This window comes from Leopardus geoffroyi, chromosome C2 (assembly GCF_018350155.1).
Source record: "Leopardus geoffroyi isolate Oge1 chromosome C2, O.geoffroyi_Oge1_pat1.0, whole genome shotgun sequence".
Lineage (NCBI taxonomy): Eukaryota > Metazoa > Chordata > Mammalia > Carnivora > Felidae > Leopardus > Leopardus geoffroyi.
Genome location: NC_059333.1, coordinates 132,749,477 through 132,772,988, shown reverse-complemented (window position 1 = coordinate 132,772,988; position 23,512 = coordinate 132,749,477). Strand labels below are relative to the sequence as shown.

The window sequence follows — 23,512 nt, the reverse complement described above, 5'->3', positions numbered from 1 at the left end:
GTCAATAACCTGAGAAGTAATGAAGTCAACCATTCCAACACCAGAGCACAGGGCCAGGGTCTGAAATACGTGAGGGCAACTAGGAAGAGAAACATTTGCAAAACCAATGGCATGTTTCTTATTCACAGACACTCTCTTATTTTCTGTCCTTTCACAAATATTTACTGAAATCTACCATGCTCTACAGCCTAACACTATGACTGACCCTAATGCCAGAGAACCTTGAGGGCTGTGTATTTATCTCAACCCTTTACTTTTATGAACAATAAAAAGAGGCATACAGCATGTCTGTTTTGTCATCAGTATCTGTCCTTGTCATTACATTTCCCATCTTTTGATTTCATAATTTCCGATGGTGAGGTCAAATTATTTAATGGAACATAGGCGGAATGATTTTTAAAACTTCATCCAAACCTTGACTTGTCAGTATTCAAAAGTCTATTATACTATTAGGGATCCTTGCAATGTCTTACTATTAAGTAAGAGAAAGGAGGAAAAAATGTAAAGCAAAACCTTGAACTCTCTAATATCCAAAACAGCATATGCGTGTGTGGGAACCAGACCCCACTTCTCTCCTTCAGCTTCCGTCATCATTCCAGTTGATGCAGTGATGAGGACGTCCCCTTTGTGAAATCTGGAATGACGCCGACAGAGAAATAATTAAAGAAAACATTTCTGTAACCTCAGATCACACTATCTTTCCTTTAGTCTCAAGGTTTACACGAAAATTTCCGCAAATTTGAAATCTTTTCTAAAATTCCCGACACCCTTCAAAGAACAGGAAGTACATTTGTATTTCACAATGTAGCAGATAAATTATCATACTGCCCCACTCTCCTCCAGTTTTAGTCAATTATTAGGTAGAAACTTATCAGTGAAGGAAAGTAAATGCTAAGTTTTCAAATGATTTACAAATAAAGTTGAAGATGTGAAATACATTTTGTGAGATCTTTGAAGTTTTCTAGTTTCACTAATGAATGTGTATTGTATAGACAATTTTCCAGTCCCTACATGTGGATCATTCTTTTAAGGCTTAAGCTACCTTCCTCTTTATATTCTCAGACTTCTCTTTTTCCACCTTCCCTCAAATTGTAGGTACTTAGGAAGTACAAAACAAGTTGTCCATATGACATATTCCAGATTCAAATATTTTGGGATTATTTATAATCTGGATTAATTGTAACCATCAGTGAGGATAACTGAGGGCTGGCCATAGCAAGTACATAAAGTGAACTTTATTTTAGAAACACAATTTCCCGGGGTGCCTAGCTGGCTCAGTTGGTGGAGCATGACTCTTGATCTCAGGGTTGTTGAGTTCGAGCCCCATGCTGGGTGTCAAGATTACTTAAACCAAAAACAAAATAAATAAAATCACAATTTCTCTAAGTAATTAATAATGTTTCCTCTGCAATATCTCTTCTATAAATAAGGCATAAAGTTTTAAAACAGCCTCTTTTACTACCAAAAAAAGGGGGGGGGGGAAGGGAGGGAGAGAGAGAGAGAGAGAGAGAATGAGTATGTTTACCTTTGATAAAGCATTCTGAAAGAATTATCCTTACTGAAAGTTTGGCTATCTGAATGCATAGCGATCCTTTCTGGTATCCACCCGGTCAGTGCATGAAGATCAATATTCTGTAACATAAACACATTTTCAGGAGTGTCTATGTTGTTGTCAGACTCTTAAATCCCACTAATTTGATATAATGATTTCGATAGAATAAATCAGAGGGTAGTAAGCTGTTTTCTACCACTAATAAATTTCTTGTTTAACTCAAATTCCTACTTGGATTTAAGCACAAGTTTATCTATTCCTTATAATCTCTGTTGCTTTCCCTGAATGAAAGAATTATTTTACTGGTAAGTATGATGAAAACTCAAAACATGTAACAGGAAAAAGCTGCTTTAATAATGATGGTGACTGTCATTCACCATTTAGTACTCACTAAAGTGACTCACTTTGTGAGAGTCACTTTCCTAATGATTTACATATATTCTCATTTTCTAGGCTATGCTGGGTAAATTAAAAGGCACTGAATTGGAAAGCTAAACTAAAAATATTTGAAGGACAGAACAATTGAGCATGCAGGCTGAGAAAAAATTTTAACATCCTATTTCATTTACCTATCACCTATATATTCTCTGCCTAACATTGTAAGAACCAGAGAGTGAAGGAGGCCTGTACCAGCAGGGAAACTAACCAGCTATGAACAATGGACGATTTGCATACATTATTTCATTTAGTCTTTACAATTCTGCGAGGTGGGTATTATCCTCATGTTTTAGACAAGCAAAGAGGCTAAGAATGCTTAAATACCGTTTCTAAGGCTCCAGGCTGGTTAGTGCCGTAATTCAAAGTTATACTAATTTGACTAATCTAAGCCCAGTTTACCTCATACAACTAAAGGACACTGGCACACACCTTGTTTTATAGGCTAAGTAGTGTTAGGATTGGGAAAAATTAAGAAACAAGAAACTCCTTGAACGTGAATTTATAAAATATATATACACACACACACACACACACACACACACACACATGTAAGGATGACAATATGACACATCCTTTGATCTGAAGAGACTTCTTTGGAAAGGTACACTGTATCTAACCGGTCTTGTATCCCAACAGGACAGGAGATATATATTGTAAGCTTCCCTGAATACTGAGTCTTTACAACGCTCTATCCTTGTAAAAGAAAATAAGTACTTCCTTAACAGGGGAATTGGATCAGCATTTTTCAGGAGTTAATATTGTTTTATTTTCCTTTAAACAAACATATCCTCCATAATCTCTCAAAATAGTCATACTGGATAATATAAGTCTGTCTGGATCATCCTGTTACTTACTGAATTGGATCCTGGGAAATCATATCCTCCCATGACCTTCATATATGCTTTCTCTATGAGAGAAACCCATAATTCACTTTTGTTGTTAGAATAAGAACAGAGCAATTCTCCCTTATGATCAACAGGTAACTGATCATCAATTATCACCTGGAGAAAGAGAACATTAATTTCCTTAGGTGGTACAAAATATCTTAAAATCCTTCCTATCAAGGAAAAAAATACCTTTCATACAGATGAAACAAAGGCACAATATGACTATTATAAAGATCATGATAGTTTCAGATTTCTAGAATCTGGTCAATTATAAAATGTTATACATATATGTCTTTATTCAATTTTACAGGCTAATCTCCCTATCAGGTGATACCTTTGAGCCAACTGGTTAAATGGATCTACCATCAAAATTATTACAGATTCTAGAAATGTACATTATATCTAAAATAATTACAAAAGGGCTTCACTATTAAGGTAAAAATATTATTACTATCTGTAACTTTAACCTAAACCTAGAAAAAGACTCATGTTCAGTTGTAAAAGTAGAATATTATGGCTAAAAAATATATTTAAATAAGGGAAGAGATCACCACAAATACAGTTTCTAGTTCACATTATAAAGTGATTTGGGAAACAAGGATAGGAAGAATTTCGATCTAACACTAATATGAGAATCATGCAACTACATTTTCAAAGATTCTTTAAACAAGGAGTTAAAGATTACAGTTCAGAAAAACCATTCTCAATAATTTTAAGTAATCAGCTAGAGCAGCAGTTCTCAAAGGGTGTTCTCAGCAGCATCCGTGTCACCTGGGAACTTGTTAGAAATGCAAATTATGGCCCCACCCACAACTTCTGAACCAGAAACTCTGGGGGTGGGGCCCAAAAATCTGTTTTAACAAGCCCTGCACCTACTTCTATACACACCAAAATTTGAGTATTACTGAGCCACTGAACAACAACTCAGCTTCTCAAACTGAAAGGACTGTTTAAATGCAGATTCTCATTCAGTAGGTTCAAGGTAAGGCCTAAAATTCTGCAATTCTAGTAAGTTCCCAGGAAGTGCTAATGTTGATCCACAGACTTCAGAGTAGACAAGAGCTAGAGAATCCCAACAATGCCAGGCCATCACAACAGGTTCACGGTTCTTAAAGAAACTAGTGTAATTTAAAACTGCGTATATATTTCATAAAGGAAAACATAATTCTAAAGACTTCTTAGATCTGAACTTATGACTATACATATAAACTCTTGTGACCTAACAGATTTAGTTTTGTCTGATTTCCTTTTCTTTTTTAATCAATTAAAAACTATCAGATTAAAGTTTAAGCATTGGTAGTCATTAGCTCATTGTTACTTTCTGAAACTTTCTATAAATTTCCCAAAACCATTTTTAAAATGACTTTCTTGATTTTTAGTTTTAATTATTAACATATGATGTTATCAGTAGTAATATGCATAAAACCAGACTCAAAATCTTTTTAAATGTTTACACAAATTAACATTTCTTAATGATTCTACTCAATATTCAAAGGTGGGGAAGGGAGAGAGAGAAGGGGTTGGGGATGGGGAGAGACATTATTCACCTTTCTTGGGACACCATTGAGGTGAAGTTTTACCATATACTTTCCACATGGATTGTATTCTGGCTCACCATCCTTATTCTGAGGATAAATTATGCTTTTGTAAGGAAAATAAATATTGAAATACCAAATTAATATTCAATATAAACTACTAAGCAGGATATTATATTTTATTTAGACAGATGTCTTGGCAATTTTATAAAAATAAACTTGAGAATATTTTTCTATAATAGGCCTAGAAAAAGAATTTCATGCTTATTTAATACAAAGAAAGTATCTTACGAGATCACACAACAGGGAATAAATTTCACAATACTCTGAAAAATACTAAGCTTTTAATTATGTACTCTAATAAATTTTCTACTAAGTGGATATATTTTAAGCCAGTTAAAATAATCTTCTACCACTGGCTCAAGAAAAGACCATTTCAGTTAACCAGAACTACTTAACTACAACTCTGACAGAGATAAAGTTACACAAAATTATCCAATAAGATACTTGTATCAGTATCAATTTTCTTTTACACTACATATTATTTATATGAACTATTTATCCAAGATGGTAAACAGCTTGAAACTAAGGTCTGTATTTAATTCATCTTTGTAATCTCAGGACTTACACAAAAATCACTCAGGACAAGTTGCATGAAAAAATTATAATGCTTAATTTTTACAATGAATGATTTTAAGCTAATAAAACTTTTAAAAATTGAGAAAAAAAGTATTTTGGTAACATTTCAGGACACTCTAAAGCAGTTCTAGCCAACAGAAATATTTTACATTTTTCAGTAGGATATTTTAATATATTTTAACTGAACTTATCCAAAATACTATTTCAATGTGTTATCACTATAAAAATTTGAGATATTTTCCAATTTTATATTTTTTTGTGCTTAGTTTTCAAAAATCTGATGCATTTTACACTTAACAACCCGTTTTGATTCAGACTAGCCCATTTCAAGTATTCAATATCCACACGTGGCTAGTGGCTACCATAGAGTATAATTATACATATGACATAATTTTATTTTACCAATTTCATTTACTTCAAAATATACTTATTTCATACATGTATGTATGTATATATTATATATATATATATAACACACATGCATATGTTCTTAGACTATTTTAGGGAACCTTTCCACATTCACAAATCATCTGCTTAACATACAAGGTAACATATTCTAAGTGAAATGCCTTCTTCGCTTTCTATGCAGATAAGACCTAAGCTATTAATTTCTAGTTAAGAAACAATTACATGAAAAGGGCTAAAGGGACAAATACAAAATTTTACCTGGTAATCAACTTCTTATTAAATCGTCTTTCATAAGCTGCACTGATAGCCAGTGATGCCACAAAGGAACAATCTGATACTATTGTCTGTTAATAAGAATTTATTAATATATCAATTCGTTCATTCATGTAATTTCAACATTATTTAATCACTGCACCTAAGCACCAACTTTTTATACGGAGTACCCTAACTGTTGCTTGAATACTAAAATAATAAATAGAAATGCTATGCTGCCAACTCATACAAATTTTCTTCAAACGAATCCTAGAAAAACTAAGGTATTTCAATAAAGTTAATTTAGAATACATATGAATGATGTATTTCTTACATGGATAAAAGCATACTTCACCAAATCCACACATTTTTAATGATAATTTAAAGGTATTTTAAAAAATGGTTTATTATCATATTACCAATTAAAGTGAACATGCACATGAAAAGATTCTTGAATCATAATATTTTAGTACCATTGTTTTTATACCAATTGGAAGATATCTGTACGTCAATGCAAAACTTTTATTAATAAAGCTTGCAATAAAGCCATATTGTTGTTCTACCACTGAAGTGTTTTTAATAAGCCTAATATCTCCCTTTTTAAAAAATATATATTCTCTTATCAAAGGTGATGTTCAGATCTTCAACTATCTCATCTGTAAGAACATATTGATAAACAGGGTCTATATAAAAATCTGTAACTGCTCAAAACACTTACTTATATTATCCCAGTATGTCTAAGTCAAAGTGTGCAGAATAATCTTTCCAATTATACTCATGCACCTCAGTATATAATAAAAACTAAGAAAAAACCCAAATCTACATTTAAATTACTTCAAAATGTTAGCTTTCATATAAAATTATATAAAATATTTACCTGCTTTATGCTAAAACTGGACACAGTATAAATCATTGTAGGATTGTTGGTGAGGTCTTCTGGTCGTACCCATTTGGAAAATGTAGCTTTTTGTTTAGGTGATAACGGTAGCTTGCCCCATCTATCACTGAGGTAATAATAAAAATTAAATACTACTACTAATAACAAAATTAATCTTTAAAAATAACACAAAAACAAAATTAAATTTCCTAGAGATTTTTTAGGGGGGAGGTATAATGATCATAGCTATGCTTGTACCATCCTAAAATACTGCTTTAAGAATATAATTTAAAAGTTTAATGTAGCATTGTTATATTCAAGGAATTCAGTTTCAATAAAGTGGAGCCATTAATTACAATACAAACTGATTCAAATCAAAGGGACCTAGGAAGCTACAGATCCTTACCGTGGCTCGACAGACTCTTCTCTGCAAGGCTAACGTTTAGAGTAGCTAAGTACTAAGTAATAACCACGTGTTAGGCATCATGCTCAAGTATTTTACATACGCTATTCATTTAACCTTTAAAACAATTCCATTAAAGCAAGTATTTTTGTAAAAGGCTTAAAGTGATTAACTTGCCAAGGTCATACAGCTAAAAAGTGGCAGAAGTGGTATTTGAATCCAGGTCTCTGGTGCCAAATCCACCATTCTTATCCATTACCCTCTAACTCACTGTGTGTTGGGAATACACTGTGTAGAATTCCTCTAAAATTAATGTATAGCACAAAATAAAAAACATCTACCTTTCCTTAAACCTCTTCTAGAAGAAGGGTAACAGTCTTCAGGTTTCTTAAGATTTCTAGGATAACACAAAGTTTATGATATGCAAACTGAAGCAAATATGCTTTTTGCAGAAAGTGTTGATACTAGGCAAAAGGAGGTTCTGTGATCAGGTGTGATCTACAAACTCCTACGTTGTTTTTTTTTCATTAGAGGACATCTGTAAATGTTTAATAAACCAAGGTTTATGTAAATTTCTTAGACCATCATATATAACACTTCTCAAACTTTTTGATGATCGTCTCATAGAACCACTGGTGTTCTAGGTAACATTTTGGTACCTGAGTAGTTAACAGTAGCTGATTGTTAATGGAAAATGAGCTGAATGAATTAAGAAGAATTTAAAGACAGCCATCACAAAATTTTAGGGGAAAATATAAAGTTAATTCAAATTCATAGTTTAATCACTTTGTATTAACCTGCCATATGAGAATAGAGTAAATCCAAGATTCCTTAATATCCGCTCTCTCAAAAGTCCCCACAGTTATCAAATTCAATGTTTTCTTGTAACTTTAATCACTCAACCTTTCTAGCCAAAGATTTACAAATTGTGGAGCCCTTCTTCATTAGTCTGTTACCTGTGAATTTTGAAATATTTACTGTTACTTTTTCTTCTGATTACTGGAGCATAATTTAATTAAAGTAGACATGTTCTCTGTCCTTATGAAATTTATAATCCACCGTGGAAGCCTGGCATTAAACAAGTAATCTTATACAAAACATGTAAAATTCCAACTGTGACCAGTCTTATGCCTAAATTAAGGGAATTTGCATGGTGTTACATTTTAGCGTTTCAATTATAAGCATTTTCCCATGTTACTTAATTTCTTGAAAACATGTTGTTCATCATTGTATAGTATCTGTCTTAAAGACTTTCTGTTGCATGAGCACTAAAAACATGATTTATCTTAACTTGTTACACAAAAACTGGAACTGCAAGTTTACATCTCTACTTGGACATAACCATTTAAGAATATATTAGAATAACTGATTCACACGTTCACAATTACAATATTGATGAATATCTTTTATATCAATTTTTTACTACATCCATAAACACTTTTCAGAAATGGTTTCCTGAAGTGAAATTATTGTTCAAAGGGATACATTTTTTGTTTTCTTGTGTATTGTAAACACTTTGAAGTGTCTGAAATGTACAACCAAATTTTGTAATATAATTTAGCATTTAACAAATTATTTTTCTACCAGTTAACCCTTATTATATTAACAATATAACAAGCACCAGTAAGTGCTCTGTATTTTATTGACTAATTACAGTAACACTATGAGGCAGATTCTACTATTATTTTAAAATCTGCGACAGATTTAACAACTTGCCCAGCATCATACAGGATATGAAACTGGATAGTCTGGCTCTAGAATTTGTGTGCCCTTAACATCGATCAATACTATAGAACCTCTCAGATATAAAAATGTCTCAGACTCTAATCAGTAACCAGCATCACATGGTTGAGTGCAAAAACTTAGATTGATAACCCATTGGCTTGGAGATATCTAACTTTTGCCCATCTAAGAATAACAAAACACTAGAAAATGGGAAAGAGCCCTTTTGTTCTTTATAGAGCCTTTTACATATTCTGTATATAATAAACAATCAACTCTGATTTTCTTCTGGTAAGTATAACAAGTTCATTGCAAAAATTTTGAAAAATTTTTAAAAATTAAATCACCCAATTTTCCCATCAAGATAACCACTGTAAATACTGGATGTGTACCTTTATATCTTTTTTCTACATCTCTATAAATACATAAAAAAGGAAAAATACACATACAACATCCACATTTTTTCTTTTTTAATTTACTACACTGCAAGCATTTTCCCTACATCTCTCAAAGATGCGTTTTTTATTGGTAGCATAAACATTTACTATAACATAGATGAGCCATTAATTTAATCATTTCCATATTTTTGGATAGTTTGTTTCAGTAATTTTTTGCTCTCACAGATGTTTTGATGAATGCTCTTATTATACACATATTTAGCCAAATCTTTATTTCCTTAGGATTAGTAGAAGCCAGGAGTCATGAACCAAATAACATTTTCAAGGCTCTTAATATAAGTTGCCACAGTGCTGGAAGGCTGTACTAACCAACACTTTCAAAATTAACCCTTTCTTGAACTGGATTTTAGTAAACAATGACACTGTCATTCTGTAACTTTTCCATTCAATTTCTTTACTGACTTTGTTGTTGGGATTCAAACACCATTTTGACAAACATTTACTGAGGGCTTACTCTGTGCCAGGTACTGTGCTAGTGTAATGGTAGGCAAAAGGAGATTCGTACGTACCCATTACCAGGCAAATGACAACAGAGATACTCTTGCTATGTTGCCTTACCTTTTTCTCACAGCTGTACCTCTCTTCCAAATTTTTATTACAAATTATAATTTCAAGGCTGTGAATTAAGTTGGATTTCAGAGTATGGAAAAACTACAGAAAAATTAAAATGATCTTGGAAGTAGAAATTACAATAGTACTTACTTACCAAAAAGGCATTGGATAGGCAAAACGTTCCCTCAGATCAATACTCATGAAAGGAACATATTCTATACCATTTATTTTTGATGTTGTCCTATAAAGCACAAGAAAAAAAATCTAATTGTTCAAGTTTATCTTAACTACCAATCTCATTTAAACGCCTTAAAATTATATGACAAGGTATGGTGCTGTAGTAAAATTAAAGTGACAATCTCATACTGTTGATATCTTTATTTTAATATCATTTTCACAAAATAGTTGAATACCAAAAAATAACTCAGTTCAATTCAGTGAGAGTTATCCTTTTAAAACTAACACCCTTCACAACTAAACCATGGTCTCAAGATAAGCCTATACTAAAGGTATCAAAAGTATCCCTGACACCAGGACACAAAACTTCGGCTTCTATCCTAAGCCCAAAGGGAGAAAGTGATCACTTAGTTATTTTGGAACTTAAAAAACATGACATTTACAATTCTGAAAAATATGTCCTTCAGATTTTCTGGTTATGAGCATGAGTGATGGGTAGTGCAAGAAGGAAGCTATGGTCGTTGACAAATTAAAGAAATGTGGTTTGTAGCAGCTTTGCATATTTTGTGTATATGTTTATTTGTATGTAACAACTATTCTCTTCTTCTGTTTCTTTCCCTCATTTTATTTAGAAGTAGTTTCAGGGTAGCTTCACAATTTAGTCTTTAGGTAATAATATTCAGTGAGACTGTGACTGACCTTGAGGACTGGTTAATAATACAGTGAGCAATGGATACAATGACTGTGTATTCTCATTTTGGGAGGATGAGAACTTTTCACCTGTATAAAGGATAGCTGAAGTCTGTTAGGCAGAAATGGTAGAGTTGTTTTGTTGTAGCATGAAATTCAAATGTGTGTAGAAAGGAGCATATGGATGCTGAGTGGCCTCAGTGTTGGACTGTTACTTATGGTCTCTCAACTCCAAAACCACCCTTCTTTGTCCTGTGTGTTGTATTGGTTCATGTGCAATTGTTCTAGGCAAAATAAGTCACATTAGTAGAAGAATGAAAATCTTCAGGAAGAAAAAAAAGAAAACTGCCTTCTGGTGGCTGTTGCAAACGAAGGAAGCCTTTCAGTTCAATTTTAGGAAATTAAAAGTGAGACTACATGACTTGCACAGTTATGAGCACTTTGGATCTCCTCCAACTGAAGAAAAGCCACACTGGCTTTAGCCCATCTACACTGGCTCACAACACAATCACAAGGATTTCCACAACTTTGTTGTTTTGCATTTTTAATATCCCCTGAGGCTGCTTCCAGACTCTGAGTTGGCTTCCTAAACCAGGGATTGGCAAATGTTTTCTGTAAAGAACCAGACAGTACATCATTTTGGCTTTGCAATGAGGTCTCTGTCACATATTCTGTTTTTTCTTCATTTTCTTTTTTATAACCCTTTAAAGACCATTCCCTTTGCTGACCTAGGTCTGAACTATTTCAAGGTGACAACTGTTTTCCCTAATGGGCTCTGGTTACCAGTTGCATAGATTATGAGTGGTCTACCATAGCTCTATTTTATTAACCTTTTCAGTGTTCGATTTTAAAGTACGTTAGGATTTTCAGAAAGACCTCCTAAAAATGCTAACACTAAATTATATGAGAACAAATTTTAACTATTTCAAGTTATGGCTATATGGCAATATAATTTATACCTGAATAAGAGCACAACACACCATAACAAAGATGTGAATACAACTCAGCGAACCTGATGAAAATTAAATTACCTGTGTTGATTATGTTAACAAAATTATTCATTACAATGAATCGTAAACTGATTTACCTGAGAACTTCTATTTCTTCTGCTGTATATCTCTGTCCTTGTGCATCACATGACTGTGGACTTATAAAGGGCTGAGGTCTTTCAAGGAAGGGACTAGTCCCTAGTGGAAAATGTGCTCTCGTTGGAGGTGGCTTTGGTTTGATATTTGTTGACTTGATTTTACATAATGGTTTTGTTAAAGGCTCACTCAATGCTTCTGCTCTATAATAAGAAAAAGGTACAGAAAAACTGTTCTAGTTTTTAAGCTTTCCAGAAAATAAAATTTACTTCAAGAACCAGTCAAGCATTCCTAATGTAAAACTAGTAAGATTCATACATACCAGTCAACAGTTCACTACTTAAGCTACTTCCCAAAGATTCAGTATTTCGCTACTGATAAACATTGATAATATTACTGAGAACATTAATTGAGCACTTATTGCATGTCAGATACTATGCAAAGTAAGGGGGATACAAGAATGTATAAAATGCAATCTCTTCTCTTAAGGTGTTCAGAATTTTGTGAGGAAAGAAAGACAACTGCATCAAAAGTGACAGATGCTAGAAGTATTACATGCGAGTGAACACACGGCAGAAGACATTAACTTAATGACCGAGAAAAAAGGGTGAGTCAGGGGAGGTTTTTCTGAACTGGATGTGAGAGCCACAGAAGTCCACCTGGGGACTGAGGGAGCATTCTAAGTAGCGAGAAGAGCACGTGCAGATGTGCAGGAGTATGAAATAGCACAACAAGTTAAAGATAACTTCAAAAGAATGGATGACACCCCTGTAAAAAGTACAAATGAGAGGCAGGAGGAGATGAGACCAGGGCAAGAGTTGATCATGGAATGTGTCACATGATATCCAAGGAAATTGTGGCTTTGTTTTGTCAAAGGTTCAAACAGAAGTTCTTAACTTGAGGTCCACATAGGAGCTTCAGGAATCTTGTGAACACTGAAATTACATGAAATGTACATGAAAAAAATTTTATGTACATTTTTCTTAGGAAGAGGACCCATAATTTTGAACAGACCCTCAAAGAAGCCAATGACCGACCCACCCCTCTGTGCTTAGGGTGCACTCAGAGGATACCGGATGGGTTATCCACATGGGTAATAAACATCACCTATGATTCTGACTAGTGAAGTGAAAATGGAGAAGATAACTATGTGTCAAGTGCTCATATCCTCATGAATCTGGAGAGACAAACTAAATGTTAGATGATGGCAACAAAAAGGAAGGATGACTCTTATACCTCAATAAAAAAAAAAAGAAGGGCTGGGGGTGGTATAGCTACCTAGTAAGATCCTCAAAAAGAGGTAATTTTATTCATACATAAATGTGATTTCCATCCTTTACTTTCATCTCTAACACTCTTTTTTAAGAGGTATAGTTCTCTTGCATAAATCTATTCATTCTCAAATACCCACTGAGCACATACTATATGTCTGGCACTCAGCTAGGTGGCTACAGCATTGAACAAAACAGACAAAATTCTCTGCACTCACAGTTTACATGGAGGGTTGGCGTTCAAAGGGGCACAGACATTCATAATAAACATAATAAAACTGGTAAATGTCATATACTTTAGAAAGTGGTAAGGTCTGTGGGAAAAAGAGTAAGCAAGAGGAAAGTACTGGAGGAGATTCCATCTTAAATGAAATGGTTAGGGCAAAGCCTTGTTGGAAAGTGGACATCTGAGCAAAGAGTTGAAAGAGCTACAGATACTATATAATTTGGGGGTATGTATATGGACGCAGGCCAGCTCAATGTCAATTTCTCTAATTTTAATAGTAGTTCTGGAAGGCTCTCTGGAAATCTGGTACGACACAACAGAAGGAAGTCTTCCACTTCAATATCATAATCATATCAATATCATAATCATTTTGTTTTACACATAGCAAACACTAAATAAAAAGTGTCTTGACTGATTTGTTATTTCTTGAGTTGAAAGCAGGGAACTAGAAAGAAAGAAATTCATCCAGAGGAAGAAGGTCGACTTGCTCTAGATCTCAGGTTAAAGATGGACGTTTGTCACTATGAACTCTACAACACATTTAGAGACATCTATCAAATTTAAGTAACACAGTACACTGCTATCCATGATAAGAACTTGAGTGACCAAAACTCACCTATCTAGTGCCTGTCGAGCCAACTGTTTCAGTTTATTTTGCAGAGTTTTATCAGCAGTTTCATAAGACTTAAGAGAAAGAGAGACAGACATTCTGAAGCATAATTTTTTTCTTTGCTTGATCCATATTTCTAAGCAGATAATTTATAACGCAATATATTTCTTCAAATAACGAGAGAATAAACCAAGATGACCATTTGTTTTCATCCTTAAAGGTATCATTTAAAACAGCATTGAAAACATGTCACTGAGGTAAACTTTAAGACCACGTCATGTGGTAAACGAGCCACAACTGTACAAACATGGTGTCATGGAAAGCTGGCAGCAGGAGCCTCAGGAGACCAACACTCACCCCCGGTCTCAGGTTCCTACAGAATCAGGCAAGATGGTTTCCCTGGACAAAAAGCCAGTCCTCTGACAATACTGAGAACACCACTCTCTATCATTCCACCTCATCTTCCTATCAAATACACTACACTGCTCTCTCTCATGCCCTAGATGTCCCTTAAAGCTAACTGTCCCAAACAGGGTCCACAGGAAGCAGTAAAAGCCCCTCAGCATATAGATTTTACATTGCAACACAATAAAGCTCTCCCAAACCACTTATTTTTTAATGTATGAAATTAAAAAAAAAAAATGGGGGGAGGTTTATTCTAAATTCATGGATTTGTGCTGGTGAATTCTTCCTGTACTAATTTTAGGTACATGGGTTTAAACAGGTTAAAAAATAACACCTAAAATTAAAAACAACAACAACATTGCCTAACGATTCAATCTTAAAACTCCATTTTTTAACAAAATGTTAAAAATCCATCATTAATTATCTACTCTTCATCATCTTTTAATGAGGAGTGACTTAATTATATTTCTTAACGATACAGTAATTTTTTTTCTTAAAGGAATTGTTAAATAAAATTCACCAGTAACAGAAGAAATCTCTTTGCTTAATCCCACCAAATTTAGTAGCTATACATACGGTTTTCAGACAGAGATCTACAGCTTCGGTATACAATTCTATGGCATCTTCCACATTCCCTTTTTCATCTTCGTCAAAAGCTTGTGTAACAAGGAAATGAGCACGCTCTAAGTCCAACTGATGTTTTGATTTCAAAGGATCTGCACTCTTTGACTGAACTAGGATAGGAAAAGGGCCATATAGATGAAATATTACATTTATGTGTATTTATATATATCCAGGAAACACACCACTTTAATACATTTAAGACATTTTTTATCAAAACTTTGTAATTTTTCATTTTAAAAACAAGGTCAAATAATGATCCCTAAAAACTAATTTCTCCCCTTTCAATCTGAATTTTAAGGCCTAAAAAAAAAAAAAAATCCCTACTTTTGTAATTCATCACACAATACATGCCAGAGACCAAAAAAATCAAAAATGTATTATTTACAAAAAAAAAAAAAAAAAATTTCCCCTGAATTTATCCTTGCCAGCACTTTCTTCCTTTAAAAAATAAAACACCTGGAGTACTCCTCACATACCCCTGCCCTGCCCCAAAGACAAAACAAAAAAATTTGGAAAATGTTGATTCTAAAGAAACTCTATTTTATTTAAGGAAATTAAAACAATGTTTTTCAGTACAGACAATAATTGTGTGACACAGTATCTTAGGCCCTGATGATAAAGTTCCTGCTGTTTCCTATTCATCTGAGTCCAGGTTAAATAATCATATATTTTTACTGCTCTTTGAAATAAGTATTTGTTTGTTTTTAATATAAAGGCTTAGAAGGGACTTATTTCAAGAATGTAAAAAATCTCTTACAAGTAAATAATAAAAAGACAACTCCAATTTTAAAAATGAGTGTGATGATTAATCTTATCAATTTGTATCAACTCTACTGGGTGCCTAGATACTTGTCTAGACTTGGTTTCTAGGTACATCTAAGAGAGTGATTCTGAATGAAATTAACCTTTGAATTGGTAGTAAAAGCAGACTGTCTTCCCCAATGTGGGTGGGCATCAACTAATCCCCTGAGGAGCTGAAAAGAATAAAAAGGCAGAGGAAGGGAGAATTTACCCTCTCCAAATGATGGCTTTCTCTCTGTCTCTCTCTCTCTTTTTTTTTTAGTCTTTTCCTGCCCCAGGGACTGGGACTTACACAATCAACGCCCCTGCCTCTCAGGCTTTTCGACTTGGACAAAACTATACCACTGGCTTTCTTAGGTCTTTCTTGCTTGCAGACTGTACATGATGGGATTTCTTAGCCTCCATAATGAGGCTCTGTTATGATTCAATTCCTTATGCTAAATATCTTTACATCCTATTGCTTCCGTTTCTCTGGAAAGCCCTGATTTACATAATAGGCAAAAGATCTGTACAACCCTTTCTCCAAAGACATTCAAATGGCCAACTGGCCCATGAGAAGATGCTCAATATTAGCCAGCAGGGAAATGCATACCAAAACCCAAGATGCCACATTTATACCCACTTGGGTGGCTAAAATTAAGAAAGACAGAAAATAATAAATGTTGGTAAGAATGTGAAGGAAATGGAACCCTCATACATTGCTGGTGGAAATAAATGGTGTTGCTACTTCGGAAAACAGTTCAGCAGTTCCTCAAAAAGTTAGACATAAAACTACCACATGACCCAGCAACTTCACTCCTGGGTATATATCAAAGAGAACTAACAATCTATGTCCACACAAAAACACACACACGTACATTCCAAACAGTATTATTCACAACAGCCAAAAGGTAGAAGCAAGACAATGTCCATCAACTGATGAATCGATAAACAACATATGGTATATTGACACAATGGCTTTATTATTCAGCCATAAAAAGGAATGAAGTGTTGACATATACTACAACACGGATAAACCCTGAAAACATTAATGCTAAAGGAAAGAAGTCAGACACAAAAGGCTACATACTGGATGACTCTGTTTACATGAAATGTCCAGAATAGGCAACTCCAGGGAGATACAAAGTAGGTTAGTGTAGTGGCTGCTAGAGGACAGTGGGTGGGAGGAATGGAGAGGGGGTGACTGCTAATGGATAAGAGGTTTCTTTTGGGGCAACAAAAATGTTCTACAATTAGCAGTGATGGCTGCACAACTCTGGAAATATACTAAAAACCACTGAATTATATACTCTAAAAAGGTGAATCTTACGGTAAGTGAATTACAGCTCAATAAAGCTGTTATTTAAAAAAAAAAAAAAAGCTTCACATTTTCTCTCTTAAAGGTATGGTGGCAACTTTTTAGAACTTTAACACCTCTCTGAAGCATATACTCATCCCATTTACAAAATGAAGACACCAAAGTTCAAAAATGTTAAAATATCTAGCCCAAAGTTTCTCAGTCACACATGACTGACATTTTCACCTGGATAATTCTTTGCTATAGACTGTCCTCTGCATCGGAGGATCTTTAGTAAGATCTCTGGCCTTTACCCAACTAGTTGCCATAGTATACTTCCCACCTCTCCCTATTCTAAAACCCCAAAAATCTCTCCAGATACTGCCCAAAATCTTCTGAGGTACAAAACTGTTCCCAGTTGAGATGGACTGATCTAGCCTAAGGTTTTGCAGCTACAAGCTACAATTTAGATCTTTTAATTCTAAATCTTGAGCTCTTTATACTATACTGGTGAATTTCAAACTGTGTCACCCTTCCCCACCCAGAAATCAACTTATCCCTCAAGAGTCCCCTGTCAGCAAAACTTGTTTTACACATTGTCTGAAATGTTCACCTGAAAAGGGATTCTTTTGCTTAAAATAATAATTAATCCATTGGATTCTCTAAATTATACTTCATTTGTTGAACAAAGAGGGTCAAAAAGCTAGCAAAACAATTAAGGTACGCTATGCTTTAAAAATCCTTTTGAACTTTACCTCTGTTTCACTGGCAAACCTTTATTCCTCAAGAGATTAGAGTTGTCACAATCCATGCCTGAATATCACATTTAAAAATATCTTATTTATAAACTCATTTGGCTGGGAAGACAGAGTTACTTTGAATTTCATGTTATTTTGACTACATGAATCAGCAGAACTTTGTATTAATTGAGGCCCTAATACACAGGCAGTTGACTTTTCAATACATGCAATTTCTGGGCACTGTCTTAAACTAAACTATCTCGTCCTTAAGAGGATTATCCTAACAAGAAATCCAATGATGGGATCTACTTTTTCCTAACCATGTGCTAATAACTGCTCTGATCTACTGAGAACAAGTGATGGAAAACAGCACAAAGTCCAGCACGGAATGCTGAATAAAGACTCCTCTAAGCTGCTTGTGGTTTTATTGCAGGGTCACAGAAGAAAAGGGGTAACAAGAGCTCTTAGTGAGATGAATCCATTTTTAAGGCTAAATATCAGTAGGTTACCACTTCCTTTTCTACCATGTCAACAGCAGATTTTGACAGCAGCCACATACCTCTAACAAAACTGTGATCATTAAGCCTGTGTGCTTGTGTCACAGCATTTGCCATGCTGTTTACTATAAAAGTAAATACAAGTTGTTCCAGGTATCAACTTACATGTTGGTTTCCAAGATATGGCTTAAAAAAAGAGTTTAGTTAAGGTCTTGAGGTTGAGGATACTGATACAGAAGAGATTATGAACACGCTGCTGAAGTCGTTAACACTGGAGACATAACCCCTGAACAATGAAGAGGTTAGGGGCACTGACAGAAATCCGCATGTAACTTTTGACTCCCCCAAAACTTAACTACTAATAGCCTACTGCTCACTGGAAGCCTTACAAGTTGATAAACACATATTTTAAATATGTGTTATATACTATATTCTTACAATAAAGTAAGCTGAAAATCTTAAGAAAGAAAATAAAGTAAGTAAGAAAATCATAAGGAAGAAAATATATTCACAGTACCATAAAAAAAGTCTGTGTGTAAGTGGACCTACACAGTTCAAACCCCTGTTTGTTCAAGGGTCAACTGAAGTCATTTGATCTTAATATCAGGAGAGGGCATGTGACAGATATTTAAAAAGTAGACTTTAACAGGGTCCTAATCCTGACTCTGCCACTGATACAGTTTAAATATAGGGAATTCAGTATCTCTGTACTCCTGAGAAATTAGAGGAGACTGGACTATATTATCCCTGAGTATCCTATTCACAGATCTATCACTTATTTCCATATTATGACTTATAAAGACATGACTACCAAAGAAGAAATGAGCAGCAAGAGTGAAGATCAAGATGCAATGATGAAAATGAAAAGGAAAGAGAAACATAGGGGGCTAATATAACACTATATATGTCAACTATACTTAATAAAAATTAAAAAAAGAGAAACATAGGGGGAAAGGATGTGATGAGAGAAGGAGAAAAATGACATTTAGTAGTCCTTTACTAACCTGCTGAATGCAAAGCCTGAACTCTTTCCAGATACTCATTTATTTTTTCTTGAATATGTTCCAGGCTTGATCCTGCCATCTCAGCATAAATTAAGGCTTGTGCAGCTTCCTAAAAAAAATAAAAATAAAAAAAATAAAAAATCAAAGGAATCTAATAAATGAATTACAATTTGAATTTTCTCTACCACTTTCTAACTCACTACTGCTTTCTATAAATGACAAAATAAGGTCTTTAAGACAGTAGTAAGTGGGTTTTATATAAGCCCCCGATACCTTTTCTTCAGTTCTCAATTTTTTCATACTGTTAAAAATTTATGAACTCAAATATGAGATTATAAACATTTTCTCAGGATAGCTGTACTTCTATGTTTTCTGCTTTCCTTTTTTATGCAATAGGTCAGACTTAAAATGATATACCTTGAAAATATGAATTAGGCCTGAAAAGCATTAGAATAAGTATATAATAATAATAATAATACTGGTTATTACTGGTTCATACTAATAATAGGTTAATGATAACTAAAAATATTAAGTGTCAAAAAAAGATTGTAAGAAATTATAAAGCTTAGGGTGCCTTGCTGGCTCAGTCAGTAGAGTATGCGACTCCTGATCTCAAGGTTCTAAGTTTGAGCCCCTTGTTGAATGTTGAGATTAGAAATTAAAAAAAAAAAAGGGGGGGTGGGGAATTATAAAGGTTAAATATCTCACAGTGGAAAATCTTTTTTTCCATGTAAAATATTGCCAAAGGGTGACACATTTTTTTTAAACTTTATTTTGAGACAGAGAGAGAGATCATGCCAGCTGGAGGGACAGATTGAGAGAAAGAATCCCAAGCAGCACTATGCAGAGCTGGAACTCAGGAACAGTGAGATCGTGACCTGACCCCAAATCAAGGGTCGGACTCTTGACTCAGCCACCTAGGTGCTCTAGGTGCCCTTTTAAATCTATTTTAAAGCAGATTTCAGTTGTACGGAATCAACGTATTTTAATTAAGAAAATCTGCATTCATCTTCCAGTTCTTTTAATACTCCCATAGCCAGTTATGCTGCGGCTAGTTCTCCCCATTACCATTTTAGGATAACAGGTTACAAATGCTATGGCGAGAAGGACCATAAAGAGATTTCTCCACGCAACACCTTCCTAGCAATAACCTAAGCATGTGCACTTTGCAGAGGCTGTTGCCAAATTGTCTGGATCCAAAGAAGCCAGCTATCTACTGAACAAAACTTTCTGAATACAGTTAGTGGAGCAGGGGTTGTTTCACTGAACTTAACATAATCAGTAAGAAGAGTATGGTTTTGATCCATATGAAAATTTATTGAAAGGCTGTGGGGGGGGCGCCTGGGTGGCGCAGTCGGTGAAGCGTCCGACTTCAGCCAGGTCACGATCTCGCGGTCCGTGAGTTCGAGCCCCGCGTCGGGCTCTGGGCTGATGGCTCAGAGCCTGGAGCCTGTTTCCGATTCTGTGTCTCCCTCTCTCTCTGCCCCTACCCCGTTCATGCTCTGTCTCTCTCTGTCCCAAAAATAAATAAACATTGAAAAAAAAAAAAAAAAAAAAGAAAGGCTGTGGGGGGTAAGGAAGATGATTTCCTCAGATTCTGTAACTCAAACAGTTCATAAGAGAAAGAAAATTTTACATGTAAACATTAAATATTTTATGTACTATTATTATCTAAATACAACATAGTTTATCTCAAACTGATATTATATATGTATAAATATATATTTCATACCTCCAATTATCTTGCATGTAAATACTGATTTTCAAATAACTATCTGGCTTAAAAGAAATAAAGCCAACTAAAAACTTGCTGGTATCAGTTTTTATTCATTTAATCTATATTTGAACATGACAATTAAGGAATCCCTCAACAACAGTGTGAAGACAGAAAATGCTAAATATCTGGTAAAGTTTACATAAACAGTTCCTAGAAGCACAACCACTGTTCTGACTTTCTCAAGGATAAAAAATTCTTCATGCATGCAATCTTACAGCAAAATAAGAGGCACTGGTGTAGTATTTTCTTTTGCTTTGGACAAAGCTGTTTCATATGGCACTATTTTAACCTATGAATATCTGTCAGTTATTTCACAAAAGTAAAACACAATGAATTTTAAACACATACCACCTTCGCGAAATTGTTCAAAAAAAAAAAGTCCAAAAGGAATGATTCTGAAACACACCAAAAGTCTCTAAATATGGATTATTAAATGAAGGCAATAAAATAATCTGAGAAAAGCAAACCACACATTACTGATAGCAAACACGTTTATATATAAAAAAAAAAAAATTACTACTACTGGTATGATCAAAGTCCGACATTCTTTCTTTAAAAAAAAAAAAAAAAAAATGACTGTATCACGAGGATACAGCTACCTCCACTAGGAAGCAGAGGCCATGGCTAAGAGCTGGAGGAGTGTATTTGCAAATCGTCAGGACCGGAGAGCAGAGAGTGGGCTGTAGAAGGTCATATTCTTTAAATATTCCGCCCCCGGTAACTTAGGAATAAACTGCCAAGAAATGTGTAAAGCGTTAGTTATAAGGAGATTAACCGCACCAATACTTATGATGCTGAAAAATCAGAATGAACCTAAATGTCCATTAGTCTGTAAATAAATTATGGCACATCCACACAATGGAATACTACGCATCTGTCGTTAATAAGATTAAACAGGCAACTTTAATGACTTTTTTAAAGCTCAAATACAAAGAACAGGCTAAAATACTATAAACAGTACAATCCAAGTTTGTCTTGTACAGAGAAGCTGAATCACTGTGTTGTTCACCTGAAACTCATGTAACGTTCCACGTCAACTATACTCCCTTTTTTTAAACGTGTGTACGTGCATACGCGTAGACAAACAAGCACAAAGATAAATGCTCCGGTAAGAGACGTGTTATTCTTCCTTAAAACTTTATTTTCTTCAACGAACATGCATTATTTCAGTGTTTATCAGAGACCACTTCCCACCAGCCATAAATCAGAGCCAAATGACAGCAAAAATTAGCTGGCTACTTAACAACCCATGCCTAACTACTGCTGCCATACGTAGCTCAACGGTGGACACTGGCCATCCAAGACTGTAACCAGAGAAGTGGTGGCTCCCAAGCCGCGACCAAACCCGCCCACGGTGGCAGGAGCCCGAGTGGCCTCTCCCCTGCAAAGGAGGGCAACAGAGCAGGAAGAGGGAAAAGCAAAGCTCAGTGGGCCTGGCCGCCGCGGCACCTGGACCCGCCCCCTGGCTTCATAAACAGTGCAGCGATCCCCCCGCTCTACCTTGTAGTAAAACACAGCCTCGGAGTAGCGACCTTCGTGGTCGCGCTGCACCGCCAGCCGGGCGAACTGCACGGCGTCCCGCTCCAGCGCCGTGGCGTCCATGGCGCCAAGGCCCGGCACCGGCGGAGGGAGGGAGGGAAAACCTGACGAACGAAGGCTCCTGGCCGACCTCCGCACAGGCCGGGAGGCGGACTCGAGAACGCCGCCAAAAGAGCAGCAAAGTTTATTTTCAGTGACTGAGGGAGGAGAGCGGGTCTTCCCAGCCCGGGTCCGCGGCTACACCGAGCCACCTCAACGCCGCGCCGGCTCCCAGCCTGTACGGCCGTCCCACTTCTCGGCCACCGCATTTCCCCCGTCCCGCCCACCGGTTCCACTGCGCAGGCGTAGCCCGACCCTCGGGAGTTTCTCGGGAGATGGGGCGGTCGAGGCCTGGCTCGCGGGAGTACGTGGGTGATAGGCGGGGCCTGGCCTGCGCGGCGGCAGCGCGCACGTGATCGCCAAGGCTCCGGGGATTGGGCAGGCGAAAGCAGAGTCCGGGTGGCACACCTCCCCTTGGTTTGCGGGGGTGTGGCAATGCCTACGGCGGCTGTTGCTGGCAACGCTAGGCAGGAGCGGCGCATGCGCCTTAGGGAGCTGTTTTCTCCACAACGTGTAAAAGTGGGGGAAGCGTAAAGGGCCATGGAAGAACAGTTTCCAGAGTCATCTGGACCGATTTCTTAAAAATTAGGGACGTAAAATAGGACATAGGATTCTCATAAGATACCCTTTAATAACATTTATTTTCTACCAACTCAATCATAACCCTATATAGCACCCCCCACCGTGTGTGATATTGGTTGAATTGTGAACAAACAAGGTGATTTATCTTCACTTGTACTTATCCTTTGTTCAACTCAATGCTGTTGTAATTAATGGCTTAATTAGGTGGTTATTTGATTAATGTCTTTCTCACCTGGCAATATGGATGAAAGTCGAAATTCAATCATGATGATTCAAAGCAGCAAGACGCCAGAGTACGTATTGCATGGTTCTGTTCATAAGAAACACTGGAAAGGACAAGTCTAATCAATAATGCTAGAAATCAATAATTGGGGAGGGATACAAGG

General features: G+C 35.7%; 1 protein-coding gene across 2 annotated transcripts in view; it reads right to left on the bottom strand.

The window, feature by feature from the left end:
* The window catches only part of CAPN7 (calpain 7), a 42,418-nt gene extending 19,652 nt beyond the window's left edge, over nt 1-22,766 (bottom strand). Inside the window, exons 1-12 of one of the 2 annotated variants that reach the window (XM_045503676.1) lie at nt 22,407-22,766; nt 19,130-19,238; nt 14,764-14,921; nt 13,789-13,856; nt 11,678-11,878; nt 9,878-9,964; nt 6,589-6,715; nt 5,718-5,803; nt 4,425-4,518; nt 2,845-2,991; nt 1,526-1,632; nt 514-634 (exon numbers count right to left, since the gene is read on the bottom strand). In XM_045503676.1, coding sequence (XP_045359632.1) covers nt 514-634; nt 1,526-1,632; nt 2,845-2,991; nt 4,425-4,518; nt 5,718-5,803; nt 6,589-6,715; nt 9,878-9,964; nt 11,678-11,878; nt 13,789-13,856; nt 14,764-14,921; nt 19,130-19,238; nt 22,407-22,508 — 1,407 coding nt within the window. In that variant the 5' untranslated portion in view covers nt 22,509-22,766. The remainder of the gene's footprint in view (nt 1-513; nt 635-1,525; nt 1,633-2,844; nt 2,992-4,424; nt 4,519-5,717; nt 5,804-6,588; nt 6,716-9,877; nt 9,965-11,677; nt 11,879-13,788; nt 13,857-14,763; nt 14,922-19,129; nt 19,239-22,406) is intronic. The other variant, XM_045503675.1, reaches the window with a different exon arrangement.
* Nucleotides 22,767-23,512: the final 746 nt, after the last annotated feature.